The following is a 20101-nucleotide window of genomic DNA, read 5'->3' on the forward strand; positions in this document are numbered from 1 at the left end:
GGGGCTTATGGGATTTGAAAATTTTAAACGCGTTTTTGCAAATTTTTTTTTTTATCAAAATAAAAAAAAAAAATCAATTGCGTTGGTGGGGGAACTTTTTGAAGGAAAACAAAAAAGTAAAAACGCAGTTAATATTTTTTCACCATTGCTCATCATGTATGGCCATGTAAATTTTTATTTTTGAAAAATTGTTAAAAGTTATACCCCTAATAAGCACTGGTAAAGATATATTTTAATATAATGTCATTTTTTAAAAAAATGTGTGAAGTTGTAATAATATGATATATTGTTCTATTACCATTTAATTTTGTACTTAGAAATGGCTTTTCCTTGATGTAAATTTTAAATTTCCCATAATATATAACGTTTAAATGCGATAGAATTTCTTTATTTTATTCGTGTTATTAGTTTAATTTCTGCATATAAATTAGTAACGGTATTTTCAGAGCAACTTTTCTATTGGACGTTTACCCTACAATTGCCGTCGGGTATATATGTTGGATTTTGGGCTTGCTCGTCAGTATACCACAGGTACAGGAGAGGTCCGTTGTCCCCGTGCTGCGGCTGGATTTCGGGGCACTGTACGATATGCATCTATAAATGCGCATCGAAATCGTGAAATGGGACGTCATGATGATTTGTGGTCCTTATTTTACATGTTAGTTGAGTTCGTGAACGGCCAATTACCGTGGCGTAAGATTAAAGATAAGGAGCAAGTAGGCTTTACGAAAGAGAAGTATGATCACCGCATTTTACTAAAGCACTTGCCTTCCGATTTAAAACAATTTTTGGAACATATACAATCGCTCGCTTACGCCGATCGCCCCGATTATGCGGTAGGTATTTGCAATAATCAAACTTTCTTAATTTTTATATTAAAGTAATGTATTGCTAATTTGTATCAATTTACTCTATTAAATATATTTTAAAAAGTTGCAATATGAATATATGAGAAATTACTACAAAATATACGACTGAATTTTGATAATCTATTGAAAAAAATACTATTATTGAATCGTTGGCCATCAATTTTATTTTATGTATTTCGTTTTCTCTCTTTTAGTGAAGATGGTAATTTTAAATAATTAATTTTCGTTTAACAGATGTTGATCGGGTTATTCGAGCGCTGTATGAAACGTCGAGGAGTAAAAGATTCTGATCCCTATGATTGGGAAAAGATAGATACTGTTAATGCAACTACTAGTCAAACAACAAATACTGTTCAAATACTGGGTAAAAACGAATATGCACATGGAAATACTACGCAGATGACAGTTGCTGCGTCAAATGTTAGCGGGACAGAATATGTAAGAAATTTGTTTTGTGTTGAAGTGTATATGCAATATTTTCAATAATTTTTAGCCACGTCACCGTAATGATATGGACACAGCATTACTTGCTTCAACAGACCCCATAAATGGAAAGGAAAAAGTATTAAAGATTCAAATTTTTCTTTTATTGTTTTCTTAAGACTAATATTTTGGGTTTTATATTAGGTTGACAAAAATTGCAACGCACCCTTACCACAGATCGACGGTCTTTTGTTGAATATGAGCTCCTGCAATCAGAACACTTTTCAGAAGACAAATCCAGGGCAAACAGCAAATTTAACAGGTTCTGCAAATGCCCATTGCGTTAAAACAGTTGACCAAACTCATGATCAGAAAACACAACCAAAGTTACCATCTCAACCACACTTGAATGCACCCCAAATAACTTTATTTTTGCCGTCAGCAGCACCAAATTTGTCTAATTCCACTGGTGTAATAAAACCATCTACAGTTACGGGCTCCAATCGTTCAGATTGTGCTGGTTCGGTTACAGGCTCCACACCTCCATTGAACAGTCACAAACACCATCCAAAGCAGCAATTTATTCACGGACATTCACACGTTCAAGCTAGATCAAATTCACCTTCCGCGCAAACTGTACGCAAAAATTATTCATCTCCTATACAGGTACGTTAAGTCTATGTCAATCGCTATGTGTCTATGTCTATGTCTCTTTGTATACTTAAATCTTTAAAATTACGCAACGGATTTTGATGCGGTTTTTTTAATAGAGTGACTGAAGAGGAAGTTTTATATGTATAATAACATCCATTAAATAGTGGAGAAATACTGTTATTTTTAAAGTTTCTAATGTGATGTCGTAAATAATTACATTTTTCCGCTTACATTGCAAACGTAGGCTGAACCCTACAAGATTTATTAAAAGAGTGTACTAAGTATTTTATATATACATATATAAGTACCCATTGATAAGGTATACAGAAACTCCGCGATGATACATGTCGATCGCTTATAGATCCAACAATAAAATTTTTTAGCATTTACTTTTTCGACAAATAGTGGCTTCTTTTCGAAGCGATTTTAACAAATACAGTATAAATCCTTATCCATTTAAATACCTTAAATACATTATAGATTAAATATGGATCTATATGGTCCTTTAAGAATATAATTTAAATTAACATTTTCGAAGATAGTACAGATTTAAAAATTGAGGGACATAGCGTTTGCGGCGGTACCGGCCTATAAATAGCGCGTCGGAAGCCGCTCTCTAACGAGGAATATTAAAACGAAAACGATGAAGTATATGCGTACAATTTCAAACTGATCCTTCCTAAAAAATAATACAATTGCTAAGTATTTGGAATAGGAGAATAGAACTGTTACCAAATACGCAGTGCAGTGGTTTATAACTAGCTCAGTAATCATCGTCTTTACACGCTTGAGAACCGGTTCATCACGTGCAGTTCACTAGAATGACGTCGATTGGACTTCATTATGAAATGATGGAACCATATTAAAGAGCACTCAAATACTCCTCATAATCAGCAATTGTTTGTTTTTGTTAGGTTATGAACTTGCGAGGCACCCACTTTGCACATAGCTTTCGCTTCTTTAGGGCGTCATTGTCCTCGGTGGTCATTTTGCCTCTTTCCAACTTAGCAAATCTCTTCTCAACGGTGGATTTCCGTAGTGCAGAGCTAAAATTCAACAGCATTTTCTCCCAAAAAGCAATGCTTTACTAATACACGAAATGCTTTAGTATGTGCGATGCTGTTACCCCTATCACCTGATATTGCTAATTCCCTATATATTATCGTTGGTCTTGTAGTTCGCATAGTTATTTATATGACGATGTACTGATTGTTATATTGAATTTAGAAAGAAGTTACAAATAAGTAATGAATGGCTCAGAAAATAAAATATCAATATGTATTTTGATATTCACAACACAAAACTGTATGAGAAAAGTTGTTGAAATCAAAGGAAAGTAAAATATTATATCGGCATTATGAGGGACATGTGAATTTAAAGTAATTTGTACTCAATCAAATCGTAACAAATTAAAGGCTCTCATCTAATCCTATTATTACTGTCCGATATATACTCATTCGTTAGTTGACTGTCGACGCGAATCGTTGCGATGCGCGATGCGTGAGCATCGTTGCGATTTTTTTCAAAGTGTTTTTTCTGCTATTCTCTTTTGTGCGGTCATGTTTACGCGATTAAGCCGTTATTGCCTGGCGCGTGGGCGCAGCGGTCGGTGGGTATTAAGGTGAGTGACCGCGTGTGTTTTTGTGCGGGTACACATTTTTGTGCATTATTGTGTATTTTTATGCACAAACTTGGCGCGATATAATCGGTAAGCAATTATTATTACTAGGTAATATACGGGCAACGTGTTCATCCACGTTGTTGTTGTTGGCAGAAGCTTCGCACGGTTCCAGTGCAGCAACGTGTTGTTGGCATTCTTGCTGACTGGACTGCCTGACTGTAGTACTGTGCTGAGCATCTGGCGTTCAGTTAATTCAGTGTCAGGAGGATATGGACAGGATTGCTCAAAGGGTGCCAGTATCTGCCCAGCGTTGGAGATTGCGACTACTGTGCGAACCAACGTCCCCCTGCGGGTACGGGGGGACCCCTCCGGGTTCGAGGGGAAACCGAATATACCCGCGGTAAGGCATGCCTGTCATAAGAGGCGACTAAGATCCTGGGCACCAGTCCAGGGCTGTATGGAGGCTCAACTGGTCGTAGTTTCGGTTACAAGGTCAATACCAAAGACTTTAACCTGGTACCACGGGGAGCAGTAGCCCCTGGAGTTCGCTCCAGACTCATTGGGTTTGGCCCTTTGTGGAGATTCGTGGTGGCTGTGGTTAAAACCCAAATCGCGGGAAGAACTGACTTTGTCAGTCGAATGTGGAGTTGCATTGCAACCGGGTGCCGGACCCAAAGTACGGCAGAGGTTTTAGATGGGCCTCGAGCCCTACCAAGGTGGTTAGTGTGTCCTTACCGCACTGCCGATTGGTACTGAAAACCCTTACCCAATTTTCAGGGCGCTGATCGACGCATTGTATTGATCCGTTGTGCTTTTGAGCACCGTGGAGTTAAGCTTTCATAAGCAGGATCCCACGTAAAACACATTGACAGTTGTGCGAACCAACGATCGTAATAGCGAACCGTTAAGTTCACATTGCGATTCGGTGCAGCTCCACATCGGTCGACTAAGGACCGTTACGGGGACCTTGTCCGGCCGGCAGCCAATAGAGTGGCGTCAACTGGTTGGAGCTGTGGGCTGTGCCACGGCGAGCACGCAATAATCGATCGCTTGGATGGTCGCTGTTACTGACGACATTGGTGCTACCATCAGGGGCCATTCGCGTGAGTCGCACTTTTCAGTGCGTTCAGATGCACGCACCAGGAGAGCAGTTGTTTTAGAATTCTCTCTGTCCGTGAGCCTTCTGCGTCAGTGGTACGCCGGCGTATCAGTCTGATTGATAAGAGGTCGGGAAGCGAGATGCCTCTTAGACGGAGAAGGAGGGCTAAGACCCTCGCTAGAAGCGGAGAATCCGCCGTTTTTACGGTGGTGGATGATTCCACGTCGGGTGGCGACGGGACGTCCGCTAAAGTTCCCACCGCGGCGTAATGCGCGTACGGGGTCGCCGCGTCTAGAATGCGAAATTGAGGGAGGGAGCGGTAGTTGCGGTGGGAGTGCCAATTTGGCCACCGCTGAGAAAGCCGTTGCGCGTACGGGGTCGCCGCGTAATGTGTGCGGAAATGAGGGAGGGAGCAGAAGTTGTGGTGGAAGTGCCAGTGTGGCCACGGCTGAGGAAGCGGTTGCCCAACCGTCAAAATTAACGGTTAATAACTAAGTGGGTTGGTGTTCGATGCCAAGAACTTATTACCGAGAATGCCCATCTTCGCAGACAGGGGGGTACAAGGCAGAGTGGGAGATATGTTGCCTGGTTGAGCTCCTGACCGTGCAGGTTCTATGGCGCTCTGGCGGCGCGGCGCGCGAACTATGTGCAGATTGCACAGTGTCGCAGTATTGCGTTGGCAACATGGGGCCACGTAAGTCATGGTCTACTCCCTATGTGTCTTAAGGCCTGAGCAAGCCTGTAGTAATTGCCACAAGTCCCTACTCGCCTCAGTCCTTGTCCCGTCCATCGCATTTCTTGTTATCAGCCTTCACTCTAACGAGGACATCAGTCCCTTTGAACTCTACTTGACCTTAAAGTAGCGTAAGGAAAAACTATTTGCCACAACGCCACTAGTGTCAATGCATATATTGCATTAGAGCAATATCTTAGACAAGATTTCCTCCCATTATCTTTTGCATGCTTTTAAGTTTTTCTTCTGCTTGAGAGCTATGATTGAAATCCGCATTTCGCTATAAGCTCCGAAATCTCAGCAAAAACCTTTATGTCATCAACAACGCATAAGTTTAGGGTATCAGACACACATTATTCGTGGTATGCGCATTTACTATCGTAACTATTTTGTGAAACATCGTCAAAAAATTTTTTTAATTCTGAGGCTATATTTTGTGCAGTATGTGAGCCGAATGCTTCTTTAGTTGATTGCAGAGGTCAGAACAGACAGAAGTCCACATATTTTTTTTTGTTTCCGCAGGGGGAATTTTCCAAAGATACTTCCCGTGGGTAAAACTGTCCGCTAGAGTACACCTCATTTGAGACCACTCCCAGACAGTATAAAATAACTAAGATGGATTTGCGAAACAGTATGCACCTTAACTTCGGCTGTTGTAGCTTGTATTTGGACCTGCGGGACCGCCGTTAAGCACTACTTCGCACGATCACGCTGGGCGGTAAATGCCACATCAGATTCTACCTCCAGGGTTATTCTTGTGTCCTTATGCTTTTTCGCTAGCTTTCTTTCATTCTAAGTTCTCGGAGCACTATTGCGGCCCACTCTTTAATTTTAGCCCAAACTATCTCTGGTCGTAACATGTGACTCACCATGTTGTCGGGTGTCATCCTTTCGCATGTTAGCTTTTCTATGGTGGTTCTTTCCATAAGCAGGACAAAAAGATTTTTTTGCGTTTTCTGCGGCCTTTCCGCAGAATGAGCATTTTGTTTCGTCATCGTGACTAAATTTGTGCAGGTATTCCGTGAAACAACCATGGTCCAATAAGAACTGCGTTAAGTAGAAGTCTGTCTCACCCTGTTGTCTGTCAGTACAGGCCGGTACATTCTTAATTAGTGTACATGTCTATCTTCCTTTATCTGCCGCATTCCATTGCTATTGCCACTCATTGAGACTTGTCTTTCTCTCCTTTTTGCGCCGTCGGCTCGGGATAAATACCGAGAGTTGAAGGCAAAAAAAGAGTGAGGCCGAAATGCGTGAGTACGAAAAGCTTGACAAGCTGGCCGACAGGGGTACTGCTCGAAAATTCTACGAAAAGATGCGGCGACTAACAGAGGGTTTCAAGACCGGAGTATACTCTTGTAGAACCCAAAAAGGTGATCTAGTGGCTAATGCCCAGAGCATACTAAAATTATGGAGGGAACACTTCTCCAGCCTGCTGAAAATATAACGCAAGGAGAAGGTGAATCCGATGACGATTGAGCAGACGTTCCATTGCCCGACCATGAAGAAGTTCGAATAGCAATTACCCATTTGAAGTACAACAAAGCGGCGGGGGCCAATGGATTGCCGGGCGAGCTATTCAAACACGGCGGCGAAGAACTGGTAAGGAGCATGCATCAGCTTCTTTCTAAAATATGGTCGGATGAAAGCACACCCAACGATTGGAATTTAAGTGTGCTCTGCCCAATCTACAAAAAGGAAGACCCCGTAATCTGAGCCAACTACCATGCGTCTCCTGAACGTCGCGTATAAGGTTCTACCGAACGTATTGTGTGAAAGATTAAAGCCCACCGTCAACAAACTGATTGGACCTTATCAGTGTGGCTTTAGACCTGGCAAATCAACAACCGACCAGATATTCACCATGCGCCAAATCTTGGAAAAGACCCGTGAAAAAAGAATCGACACGCACCATCTCTTCGTAGATTTCTGGGCTGCTTTTGACAGCACGAAAAGGAGCTGCCTTTATGCCGCGATGTCTGAAATTGTTAACCCCGCAAAACTAATACGGGTGTGTAAACTGATGTGTAGCAACACCAAAAGCTCCATCAGGCTAACCTTGGCTAGCAGGAGCCATGTGGTACGCCACCTGTCACCATGTAGGGTTTTGGACCTGTATCGGTGTCGTACAGCAGTAGTCTGTCCGACAAATAGATGCTAATTGTCCTCAGCAGATACCCCGGGGTGTTTCTTGCCTCTAATGCCCTCAATAAATAGGGCCAGTATGCCGAGTCGAAAGCCTTTTCACGTCAGGCGTGATAACTGCGTAGAATTTCTTACATCCATGCATCCATCGGGTGCCCTCTATGGCCTTGGCCACTGTTTCTTGTTTTGGGGGGGAATCTTCGAAAGATACCGTCATTTTTCCGGACGGTATGCACGATTCGTATTGGCCGCTAAAGCGGAGACACCAATACGCCTACGTACCTTAACTCCATTGTCTTTGCTTGTTCATTTGCCCCACGGAACTGCCGTTAAGCATTACATCGTGAGGCCAAGCATAGCCATTCGGCTCGTCAGTCACGCCATTCAGGCCTACTCCTCATTCATCCTTGTGATTTCACTCCACGTAACCCTTATGGAACTGAGCCGCATTGAAAATTTCGCTTTCTTAGCATACGTCTTCTGTTGTAGTGGTGGTCCACCAATGTTGACCATTATTCTTGATAGGGCGGCCGTTACACGTGCTGCTTTCTCACATACCTTTTCGATGTGCATCTTGTAGCTAAGTCTATTGTCAATAAGCACTCCTAGGTACTTTAGTGCATTCTAGGTCATTATACAATGTATGGCTGTCAATATTTAATTTTATGTCTTCGAGCTTTTTTGCCCAGCGAGTTGAAGTTTTGTTGCCGTGAGCCACTCTTTAATCGTCAACGCCGCTTGATTGCGGGGGTACTCAAGTTGTCCCAGTTCTTTTGCTACTACTGTTATGGCAATATCATCCGTCATTAACAACAAACCTGACTACTGCGCAGTATTCCTTTGTACCATACAGCCATCTTGTACCCTCTATTGCCTTGTTAGCTATGTCAGTAATCTTTTTAATCGCATCAGTGGTGGATCTCTGTTTGCGGAATCCATATTGGTTGTCAGACAGACCAGACAGACAAATTTTTGATACGAACTGTTCGTCGAATAGTTTCTGCTGTAGATTTCGATTTGTTTTTAACAATTCGCAATATGAAATGCTCATCATTTTCAGTTAATATTTTCCCTTGGCCTTTTCTGGATATGTTACACACTATATTTTCTTTGCCAAACTTTCTTACAATATTGTGGATAGTAGAAGTACTTTGCATTACTACAAGTATATCTGATATTTCTTTTATAGTTTTTCCGTTTTTTCGAAGTTGTGTTATTAAATTTATAATGTCAGTAGATGTCTGAACACGTGACGGAGCCATAGTTGATATAACTACACATCAACCAATGCAATTTACAACTGGTTCAATGTGAGAATAAGCACTACATATTTTTACAGAATTTTAAATGGAGTAAAGGTCCCGTTACTTTACCGTAGGCTTCTATTGGTTTTTATCCGGTTAGTCGTGTGAGATGAATTTGAAATGTGTATTGGACTTTTGTGTTTATGTTAAATATAAAGTAAATTTTTTTTTGGGGTTATGCAAAAAGTGCATCAAATTTCCTTTTTAATGATATACAATATGTTAAGCTAAATTATCATTTCAATAGCATTACTCACATCCAAAGTTAAAGCTGAGTTCGTCCGATTGGTCGTGTGAGTATATAAGGTATTAAATTAAAAAATTGCCATGTATATGAACTCCTGTTCCTGCGACATGATTATTTTATGTTTTTACTTAATATATAATTTCACAGTTGTTCAATTTAGCCTATTATGCAGCGTCAATATGTATGCGAGTTCAAATGTATATTTGTCGGCAAGTTTTCATTTGCCTTTTTCAATGTTTTGTCTGAGCTCAATTTTTTGCTCCGCCCCGTCTTCGCGCAAACTCGCCATTACTTCCATGGTCATAGACCTTTCAACGGATGAGTTTATCCTATTATAATAATGCTTAAGTTCTTTTGAGAAATACTGATACCTTACAGTTTATTTACATAATATAATAATATTTACGTAAAACTAAAAATTTACATAAATGTATACTTATTTTAAAATGTTTTAAAGAATATCTATTAATGAAAAAAAAAACTAAAATTATGTGGCATTTCGTCCCCTGACCCCTCCGTTCAACTGTTCCGTTGTTGAAAGCGAAAGTGCAGAGTTTGAAATATTGTTTGCGCGAGGCAAGGAGAAGTTAGCGACAGCGTACATATACATATGTAACAAGTAAGAAAGCGCTAAGTTCTTGTGCACCCGAACATTTTATACTCTTGGAACTTGCATGAATCAAAGCCAGAGAAATCCTTTAAGGTGAAAAACCAATCAGGTGTCAAGGTGCAAAGTCAGCCGGATGTTTGAAAATGCTGATATTTGTTATATAGGGCCTAGGCCAAGATTTCGCTCAAATTTATCTATTTTTGCCACAAAGGCACACTGTTATGAATAAAACACGCTCTTTCTTATTTCATTGGGATAATTCACATATTGGCCGATATACTTGTATGCGGTACAAAGTCAACCCGAAATTCGAAAATTTTTATATTATGTATATGGGGGATAAGAGAAGTATTTGTCCGATTCAACCCATTTTTGACATACAGACATACCATTATAAAGGAAGAATTATCCCTTAATTTCAATTATATATCTTACACATTGACCGACATTTTCGATCAAAAATCATCTCGGTACTTATAGGTCTAAATATTCGGTACCTAGGGGCTTGAACAGATTTTGTTGGTTTTGAACTAAAGGCATTATTTGTGCAACGTTTTATCCCGTTCTATTATTATCTTCTTGAATCAAGAGGAATTCAAAATTGTGCTATATGGGAAGTAGACATGGTTGTTGTTCGACACCAACTTTGAGGGAATTATAGAATTCTACTGGGTATATAGTTACGCGTTAGTTGTCATCACCGTGTCTATGTTAAGTCCACCGTTATGAGATATACGTTCTCCTTGCTCTAATATGCTTGTGCGACATTATGCATTCGTCCCACATGAGCACTTCTCAAGGTTACCGAAGTTTTGCCCGCGCCTCGTCAATGATATAAATGTTTTATTTGATATTTGAAGCTTTTTGTATAGTTCATTTAAAACTTGACACAAACCTGTAAAAACATAAGTTTTCAAAGCCACATAACATCCATTAATTATTGGCATTGTTCAATTGTTCCTTCATTCTATATAAACAGCATGATTTCTTTCCAACAGTCAAAAAAAATCTTACAGTACGTTATTGTAACTCAGCCAGTGGATATTATTTTACTTCAGTAATCCGTTATACGCTGAGTTGACTTCATCCAATAAATCATCGAACCCTGGAAGCGTGAGTAACTCTTGCGTAATATGCGGTAACCAACCCGTGTGGAGCCAGGACTTTGCTGAAGTCTAAGTAAGAACCCCCTTTTGATGACGACCACCGTAAACGTAATAAGAACTATGACTTACGGCATGCACCTTGAACGTCCGGTCCCTAAATTAGGAAGGTGCCGATGCCCAGCTGGTTGATGTCCTCGTAAAGGTAAAGGCTGACTTCACCGGCGTCCAAGAAATGGAATGGACGGGACAAGGACGGAGACGAGTAGATATTTGTGACATCTTTACAGCGGCCATATTAAGGAGCGCAAATTCGATGCGGCATTCGTGGTGGGAGGAAGACACAGTAGTTGAGTCCTGGCATTCGCTACAGTTGCTGAGTGTATAGCCACCATCCGCATCAGAGCAACATTTTTTACCATAAAACTTATTGCGCTCACGTCCCGACGAAAGAAAAGGACGATATGACCAAAAATGCCCTTTATGAGCGGCTAAAGTGCGCTTAGACTAGACGACTCCCCCCCCAACGATGTAAAAACTGTACTTGAAAATTTGAACGCCAGGCATTCTTGGTACAACAATTCGAAAGTTTAGCCTACATGGCGAAAACTCTCCAAATGGGTTGGGGCTGATCGACTTTACAGGGGCCAAAAATATGGTTGTCTGTAGTACTAGATCACAGCGCAGGTGAAAAATTGGTAGATTAAGCAAAAAACAAAATAAATCTGTTAATCCAGAATTAAGAACAGAAAAATTAGAATAAAAGTAAGGAAAAAATATTTACATAACTACATAATTATTCGTCGCTACTTGATAACAAGCGAAATTGTTTGCGACGAACTGGACTAAAGTCGGTATCATCGCTGGAGATATCCATTTCAGCAATGTAAATATCTTGCGAACAAAATGTGTAGGTAGGAGTTATCGAATAAGTTGATTTCCCAGTTACTATTATGTATGTTCATTTCAGCAGTGGTGCTGAGTGTGGTAAAAACAAAGATAATTACAAGACAGTGATTTTGAAACTGTACTAGATCAAACGTTTTTTTTACAAAAAAAAAATTTTTTTTCAACCGTGTAACTTCAAATCCGTGTAAAAATATACCGTGTAAAAAAAAGTTGGGTGTATATATAGAGTTGGCCCTAAAACATTGATCTGTGGTACACCAGATATGTTCATCAGATATGAGATTTCCTACTTTAACCATAACTTGCTTATTTTTTAAATAAGACTCCAATGTTTTATACAATTCTAAAGGTACAATGTTCTTAATTATCAGTATAAATTATAAAACAAAGTCACTTTCTCTGTCCTTATATCCTTATGTTTGCATAAATCTTTAAAACTACGCAATGGATTTTGATGAGGTTTTTTTTTTAATAGATGAGAGTGATTGAAGAGGAAGGTTTATATGTATAATAACATCCCTACAAAATTTATCAAAATAATGTACTGAGTATTGTACACTTTGAAAATGTCTACAGAAAGCTCCGCGATGGTATATGTCAATCTGTTATGGATATTCCACAATAACATTTTTTTGTCATTTACTTTTGACGACAAATAATGGCTAATTTTCCCTGTAGCACTTTGAATTTAGCAGAGATCAGACGCATTTATTATCTGAACTCTCTAGCGAGGAAAATAACAATCTTTGTGCAGGAATCAATAAAGTTTACGTACACCTAGTTTTATTAAATTACGACACGTTTACTTGTTTTAAAATGAATAAATTTTTTTATTTCTATTCATTTCAAAAGATGTATATTTAACATTAAATATAGCATATCAAAATATTTTTTTTTACACAAATAAAAAAAATTAATCCTAAAAATTCATGTAGGAATCATTTGAAAATTTTAACACTTCAAAAAAATAAAAAAAATAGCAACACAGAGCTAACGCCCTTCTTATAGAATTAACTGCATTAATCCCGATTAATTCAGGTGAAGATAACTCCGTTGCTAACTCCCATTTAATTCTCAACATTTTTGAGAGTTAGCTGCATTTTCGTTGGCAACATTGTTAAAAACGGCCAATTTTAATCTATTGTGAATGAAAAACAAGCTGACAGTGTTTTCAAATCTTCAATAACAAAACAAGAAGTTTTAAAACTAATGTGTTGATATGTTTTTTTGTAAAAATTGGTCGGCAAACAACCACATAATATTATAAAAACAACAATCAGCTGTTTACGAGAGTTTCATACTCGCATAGCTGCTGTCTGTCACCTACAAATTTAGATCTGTTTAAGTGCGCAGTTAATCCGGATTAACCCTGCCGTTTGTCAAAGCTATTTTGCATGCATACTTACATATTATAAGGGTTATACTGATTGTTGCTCCTAAAGAAGGCAGTTTTTTTCAAGTCCAACCCCCCAGATATTTTTAATATCACAACAAAAAATAGCATTGACATTTTCATGATAGAAACTTTTTATATTGTATTGAGTAAAGAGCACTCAAATACTCTTCAGAATCAGCAATTCGTTGTTTTTGTTGGATTATGAACTTGCGCGGCACCCACTTTGCTTTCGCGTCTTTAGGGCGTGATTTTCCTCGGTGCTCCTTTCTCTTCTTTCCAACTTAGCAAACCTCTTTTCAACGGTTGATTTCCGTGGTGCACAGCCCAAATTTAACAATATTTTTCCCCCCAAAACCAATGCTTTAGTAACGCACGAAATGCTTTTTGATTAATTTTTTTGTAAACTAACACAAGTTGCTCCGCCAAAAATGTTATAAATATCTCAATAACTAATAGTTATAATCTAACTAATAGAAATCATATACATAGATGGTATTAGTAGTACTATCTATGTATCAGCCACAGTAAAACGTGAACGGGTCCTCTAGTTATGGTATATAAAAGCACTTTCTTGTCAAACTAAGTTTAGAGATTTTATTTAAAAGCCAATTTAAATTTGCTCTTATCTTCATGCAATGTATTACTAGATATATTTATGTTTTCCCCACTTAAGTCTTTTATCTAGGTGAATACCAAGATAAGTTACTCCATTCGCTTGGATTACTAAAATATTGTTAATTTTTACTGCCGGGCACATTTTTCTTCTGTAACATGCTTACACTTTTATACATTCACATTTATATGCCAGATAGCTAGCCATTCTTCGATAGAACTTGAGTGCTCTGCTAATATTTTTTATACTTTTATGTGGCATTTCTTACGGCTCACTAAAGCTGTGTCATCCGTAAAAGTTGATGTCAACACATTATTAGCTTTTGGAAGATCTGCTGTATATATGGTGTATAGAGTTGAGCCTAAAACGCTGCCCTGTGGTAAACCGGCCCTTATCTTTAACCCTAAATTGTCTATTTTTTAAATAAAACTCCAATGTTTTATACAATTCTAAAGGTATAATGTTTTTAATCTTATATAAAAGCATTCCATGCCACACCTTATCAAACGTGTGAGCTACGTGTAGAAATATAGCTGAACAGTACTCTGGGAGGAAAGGATACATTTTTGATAGTAACACTTTTTCAAATATTTTAGAAATACAGGGTAGAAGACTGATTAGTCTGTATTCTTTCACAGGCTTAACTATTAAGATAATTTCAGAAGGTGAAGTCTTAAAAAGGCTCGAGTGACTCGTTAACTGTGTTGGGTAAGATTGAAGTTGTTCTTTGGGCAATTAGGTTAAAATACCTTTTCTAGGTAATTTGCAAACCAATTAGCTGTTTCCTCGTCACTACGTGGCCAATTTCCACCCAAGTCTCGTAAAGGTATGTTGAAGTTGACTGGTGGTTTTATGGACTTTTGGGCTTTTGAAAGGAAATTTTGCTTGATTGAATTAGGACCCAGCTTCCTTATATACATTTCAGTGTTAAATTCTTCCTCGGGTTTAAACGTTTTTTTTTTTTAATTTACGTACAGCAGATTTCAATTGAAGCTGAGTGAAAGGGGAGCGATTTATCTGCCATTTTCGTCTTGCACGTCTTTTTTTCATTTACAAGCTTTGCTATTTCACTTTTAATGATTTTTCTGAAACCATGCGGCTTATAGCTTTTGTTTGGTGTTGCTAAGAGAGCTGCATTAGGTATTATATCATTGAGTTCTCTTATGCTTTCGTCAATATCTCTTCCAGTATTTATACATTAACGTGACTACTCTCATTTCTTTATATTTTAAACAATTCGTTTTATAAGATGCTAGACCTACTTTTGGTCAACGAATATGGGTTATTCACATATCTTTATTAGAACAGGAGAGTAATCAGAAGATAGGCCAGTGCATGTAACAACTGTTATTTGCCATTTATCTATGTTTTTTATTACTGCAAAATCAATTAAACCTGTTATTTTTTACGATCACTAGGCCAATATGTCGGCTTACCAAGAGATATTATGTCAAGGTTATTGTGCCTATTTGTAATAGTGTGTCACAGCTGAGGTGCTTTCGGATTAATTAGTCGTGAAACCCAAAACATGTGTTTTGCATTGTAATATCTACCTGCTAGAAATCTATGACCTAGCGTTCCAAAATTTTTTTTAAATTGGATGTCTGCATTTTTAATTCGAGGCAGGGCAGCAGGTTTAAGTCTCTACAGAGATTTTTTATAGATGTTGTCGTAGCTTGTAACTGCGCTATAGCATGATATTCTAATGCGTCATCGTTTAATCGTTTTCTAACCAACACTGCTGTTTCAACATATGCATTTCCATCTGGCTTGTTTGTGACAATAGCATAACATTTAGATTATTTACTTCCAGAAATCTAATAAGCTCCAATGTATGTTGGTTAACACCGTTAGCCTTCCATATACGAATATTCAATAAGCTCATTTTTTACTCAAAAAAGTTTTCAAAATTTGACTTTGATTTTACTTTGATTATCTCTTGAATCATATTTTGCATTGTAGACATAAATTATGTCATACATTGGGTAAGGTTGAAAATCACAGTTTCAACGCTTCCATTTGGTTGGTTTAGGGGCAGTTGCATTTGGTTTTGAAATATGGACAGGGATTTCAGTAATTTTATTAGGAGGAATATTTAACATTTAGTTACGACGTTCTTGAATTCCGACAGACACTTTTATATACAGGGCAACTCCTATAGTATGCAGTGTGATTTCCCCAACAATTACTACATTTTTTATTTAAATTTTCTTTTTTAAGAGTACATTTTGAAGTAACATGTAGATCACTACACACCACACAGACACTGCGTAGGGTGTAATATACTTTCGTGTGTCGATTTCGTTTTTACATTTATGTAGCGATCAATACCAATCCTTTTTTGCTTGGTACATTCACACCTTGCATTTTGCTTTCCTTCGCTGTCCGAGTGCTTGTTGGTACCTGCAGACTGGTTGCTGTCAACGCATTTGTTGTTGTCCGATTGCTGTTCACTGCTGCTTCAGCTGACTGCGCTTGCTTAACTTCCATTTCACCTGATTGCTGCGATGAATCATTTCTCAGGCGTTGTTTTCGTTGGCTCTAGGGAATGCCTACAGCTTTGCTGGTGAGGCTGCGAAGCACTCATTCTTCTTCTTCTCAATTGGCGTAGACACCGCTTAAAGCGCCCATACACGAGCACACAAGTGCGTTCGATCGGTATGTGTGCGCTTGCGGTTTATCGTGTATGGGCTTGTTCGCGTACCGATCCATGTTCGCGAAAATGTTTGATTTTTTACGATCGGTGCGCGAACATGTTTATCGTGTATGGCGTTGTCGGCGTACAAAATCTCATTTCTCTCGTGTCGCCGAACAGTGAAGATCGCGGACAATGGCAAGTGTTAAGGGGAGAGCCTGCTTTCGAGGCTTCAAAAAATCGATTTTTTTGAGGATTTTTTTGGGAAGGAAAGAAATAATTGATTCAAGCGAAATTTCTAGGCTTTTTAGTTATATATTTGAACATCTTTCACAAATTTTTTGGATACGAAATCTTTGATATTTGCCTTTGGGAAGCAATTACCCGATGCATCTCTCATGTACATTTTTCGGACGGCGGGCAGGATGCAGGTCGCAATTTCTATCGGAAACAAAAAATTCAAAGAGATTCATATTTTTTATTAATTTATCTTCTAGTTAAACTAAGAAAATTCCAAAAAAAGTGTAAAATTTAAAATTTTATTAAAAATTGAATAAATAGTGGCTTTTGACCGAAAAATGTTGCTTTATGCTGTTTAAAAATATGTTAAAACTTGACTTTTCTTAATATTTTTTTAGTTTAAATATAAGATAATTTTATGTCAATGATAATAAACTTTGCCCTAATTCCATACGACGTTTAGTTTTTTTTCTATCCTGCCCGCCAATTAAGAATAATCGTAAAAATGAAAAACCGAGAAATCACGCTTCAAAGTTTTCGCTTTTTGCCCAAGCGCTCATACATATACATAGTGTAAGAAAAATAAAAGTTGGAATAACTTATTAACGAAATACAATGAAATAGATAAAAATGCTACATTAGAAATAAATTCCAAGAAATGTTCCGCTTGCCTGTCGCACATGTTAACTCTGTGAAGAACGAACGCAAAATGGATTTGTGTGTCGTGTATGGGCAAACGAATTCATACCGATCGAAAGCACTTGTGTGCTCATGTATGGGCACTATTACGCGATTATAGCCGAGTTATCATTTTTGTTTATATTTATGTATTTATTTCGTGCACTATTTGTTTATGTTTATGTCAATAACTTGTGTGCACTGAAGTGGTGAACACAATGACTGCGACAGACTGCAGCAGCACGACAGTGAACTGAAAACGTCGTTGTTCATCTTACTACATGTACATTTTGAGAAGCAACAACAACACAATGGCCGGCAAGTACACAAAACAACGCAGTTGTCCATTTTGTATGTACACAATTTCGTTGTGGTCATACTAATTCCTTTCACTTCAATGAAATTTAAATATTTTGTTCAAAGTGAAATTTTTTATGCAAAAAATAAGTAAATAGGTCAATATTTTTGCTTTAAATTATCAATTGTTATTACAAATGATATAATAGAGCTATAATATAGCTATATTTGTAAAATAACTTCAAGTTTGTTAGAGCTGTGAATAATTTTGCATTTTACATATTAGTGGCATCACCACTCTACCTCCTCTTTCTATCTTCCATTCTACTGTCAACTCTACTGTCGTCCTACTGTCGTTGGCAAATGTAGGAGGATATTGAAGTTAGCGAGAACGACAACTGTCGGCCTGCAGTCGTGTAGTCATGCAGCTGTCAAAATAAGACTGCCCATAAGAACGTGTGTATTTTAATATTTGACAGATGTAGTTTGCAGTCTGTCGCTCTCTATGTGTTCAGCGCTTGATTTATACTTGATTATATGTTTTTATTTTATTGTTTGTTTTTTGCAAGATTTGAATACCCGGAGCAGATTAAAGCTTTACAACGTGCGTTCCAAAGTAAACAGGACTTAAAAAAAACAGAACAAATGGTTTTCGGCAAAATTAATTTATTTTATTCAAAATAGTCTCCTTCTGCTTCAATATGTACAGCTTTTTGCATGGTCTAAATGCATGTCGAACGATATTTTATCTCGTTGGCCGGTATGGCCGCCAGTATGCGGGTGCAAACCTTTGAATGGGCAAATGCATTTTTCCAAAAAGGAAGAAGACGCACGGTGCTATATCAGGTGAATACGGGGAGTGGTTAATGGTTAAAATGTGATTTTTGGACCTTTTTAATGAGGTCTTTCGAATGTTGGGGTGCAGTCCATATAAATGGCGCCACCAGGATGCGCTAGGTTCAAAAAGTCCTGTTTACTTTAGAACGCACCTTGTATGTATTTGTATTGCATATATTTCACCATATTTATCTTGATTATTTTTTGGCGATACACACAATAGATGAACAAAATTATTTGTTATATGTAGAAACATTTTGTTTGCGTCAACGCAAACGAACTTTTTGTTTAATTAGCCATTCTATGTATTTAAATAAAATCGGTGAAAATCATGTTATGGAGATAGGTAATTTCACATGGTATTAATGTAATAATTATAATTTAATGATTATATAATAATTTTGAGTAAAATACCAAGAAAGCAAATAAGGAAGGCCTAAGTTCGGATGTATCCGAACATATCACATTTTTGCATTAGGTTTGAGTGTTATATGGGGTTTAGGGCACGTTTTCACGCATTTTTTTATGCACAAGGATGCACCGTTATTAAAATCTCTAAATTAGCGGCCTAAAGAAATGATTGATCTGATTTAACTCTTTTCTGGCAAACAGGCATACAATTATTAGAAAAAAGGTTCTCTCTGATTTTCAATAATATATTTCAAAGATTGACCGATATTTTCGATAAAAGGTTCGAAATTGAAACATTGATCCTCATTTTCTGTATCTGAGGGTTTTTGGTCATAAGGTGGTCCACTGCAAGCGCACTATTCGTGCAAAGTTTTATCCCGACACATTTATTGGTAATTGATGTTTTGCATACTGGAAAGTGAAAGAATTAGATAGAATTTTTATGTTATATGGGGAGGTTGTAGTCCGACTTCACCCATTTTCGCTCGGGATAATACGAACGTCAAGATTATGTTACATACTAAAATTAGTCCATATAGTTATGTTTATGGATTGAAACGCTTTCTTTGCAGTTTGAATCATAACAACTTTATTTCGTACAACTTCTTCCTTAAATAACGAAGACTTATTTTAGCAAGTTCTATAGCAGTAGTTTTTAATATACATACTTATATAGTACTAGTTTAAACCCGCGGCTCCGCTCGCTTTTTGTTGTCAAGGATATCATTTATCGTGATAAGAATATAGTATTAGTTTAAACCCGCAGCTCCGCTCGCTCTTTGTTGTCAAGGATATCATTGATCGTGATAACAATATAATGGGATAGTTAAATTGGCAATCTACATTTTTTATTGACATCGTAAATGACTTAAGGAATAGTACATACATATGAAGTAACAACATCTTCACAGTCTCTGCATCTGCATCATATATCCAGATAAAGGGATGTCTAACTTATTCCAGCGTGAGAGCGCTTTAAAATTAGCGTATTTTATAACATTTTCCATTATGGCCAGATTGGAAATAACTTTTGGGCATTTAAATTAAAACACCCAACATTTAGTACGAATAAATCTTACTATATAGTGGTTAGTTAATATATAGATAAACTATTTAATTCTTTTTATGGTATGTTAAAACAACTGACTTTTGACCGTTCAATACCTAATAAAAGGCTTTAAGCTTTTTAGCTCTCAATCAATAAATGTGTTTAACAATTTTCAATTGAAAATAATGCTATTATGCGTTTCATCAAATACATTTAGATTTCACAAATT

At 37.6% G+C, this 20101-nt stretch overlaps 2 protein-coding genes across 13 annotated transcripts in view; one reads left to right on the forward strand and one right to left on the reverse strand.

Moving 5' to 3' along the window:
• The window catches only part of LOC126765669 (tau-tubulin kinase homolog Asator-like), a 403818-nt gene that overhangs the window by 102128 nt on the left and 281589 nt on the right, over window positions 1–20101 (forward strand). For all 12 annotated transcript variants that reach the window (XR_007668513.1, XM_050483278.1, XM_050483279.1 and 9 more), the window contains 4 exons: window positions 447–836; window positions 1104–1307; window positions 1363–1431; window positions 1497–1958. Coding sequence is in view for 11 of the 12 variants with exons in the window: in XM_050483278.1 (XP_050339235.1) it covers window positions 447–836; window positions 1104–1307; window positions 1363–1431; window positions 1497–1958 (1125 nt within the window). In the remaining variant the exon portion in view is untranslated. The remainder of the gene's footprint in view (window positions 1–446; window positions 837–1103; window positions 1308–1362; window positions 1432–1496; window positions 1959–20101) is intronic.
• Window positions 1–20101, reverse strand: part of LOC126765858 (uncharacterized) — a 76969-nt gene that overhangs the window by 38244 nt on the left and 18624 nt on the right. The gene's annotated exons all lie outside the window — the stretch shown is intronic.

This window comes from Bactrocera neohumeralis, unplaced genomic scaffold (assembly GCF_024586455.1).
Source record: "Bactrocera neohumeralis isolate Rockhampton unplaced genomic scaffold, APGP_CSIRO_Bneo_wtdbg2-racon-allhic-juicebox.fasta_v2 cluster11, whole genome shotgun sequence".
In the NCBI taxonomy this organism is placed as follows: domain Eukaryota; kingdom Metazoa; phylum Arthropoda; class Insecta; order Diptera; family Tephritidae; genus Bactrocera; species Bactrocera neohumeralis.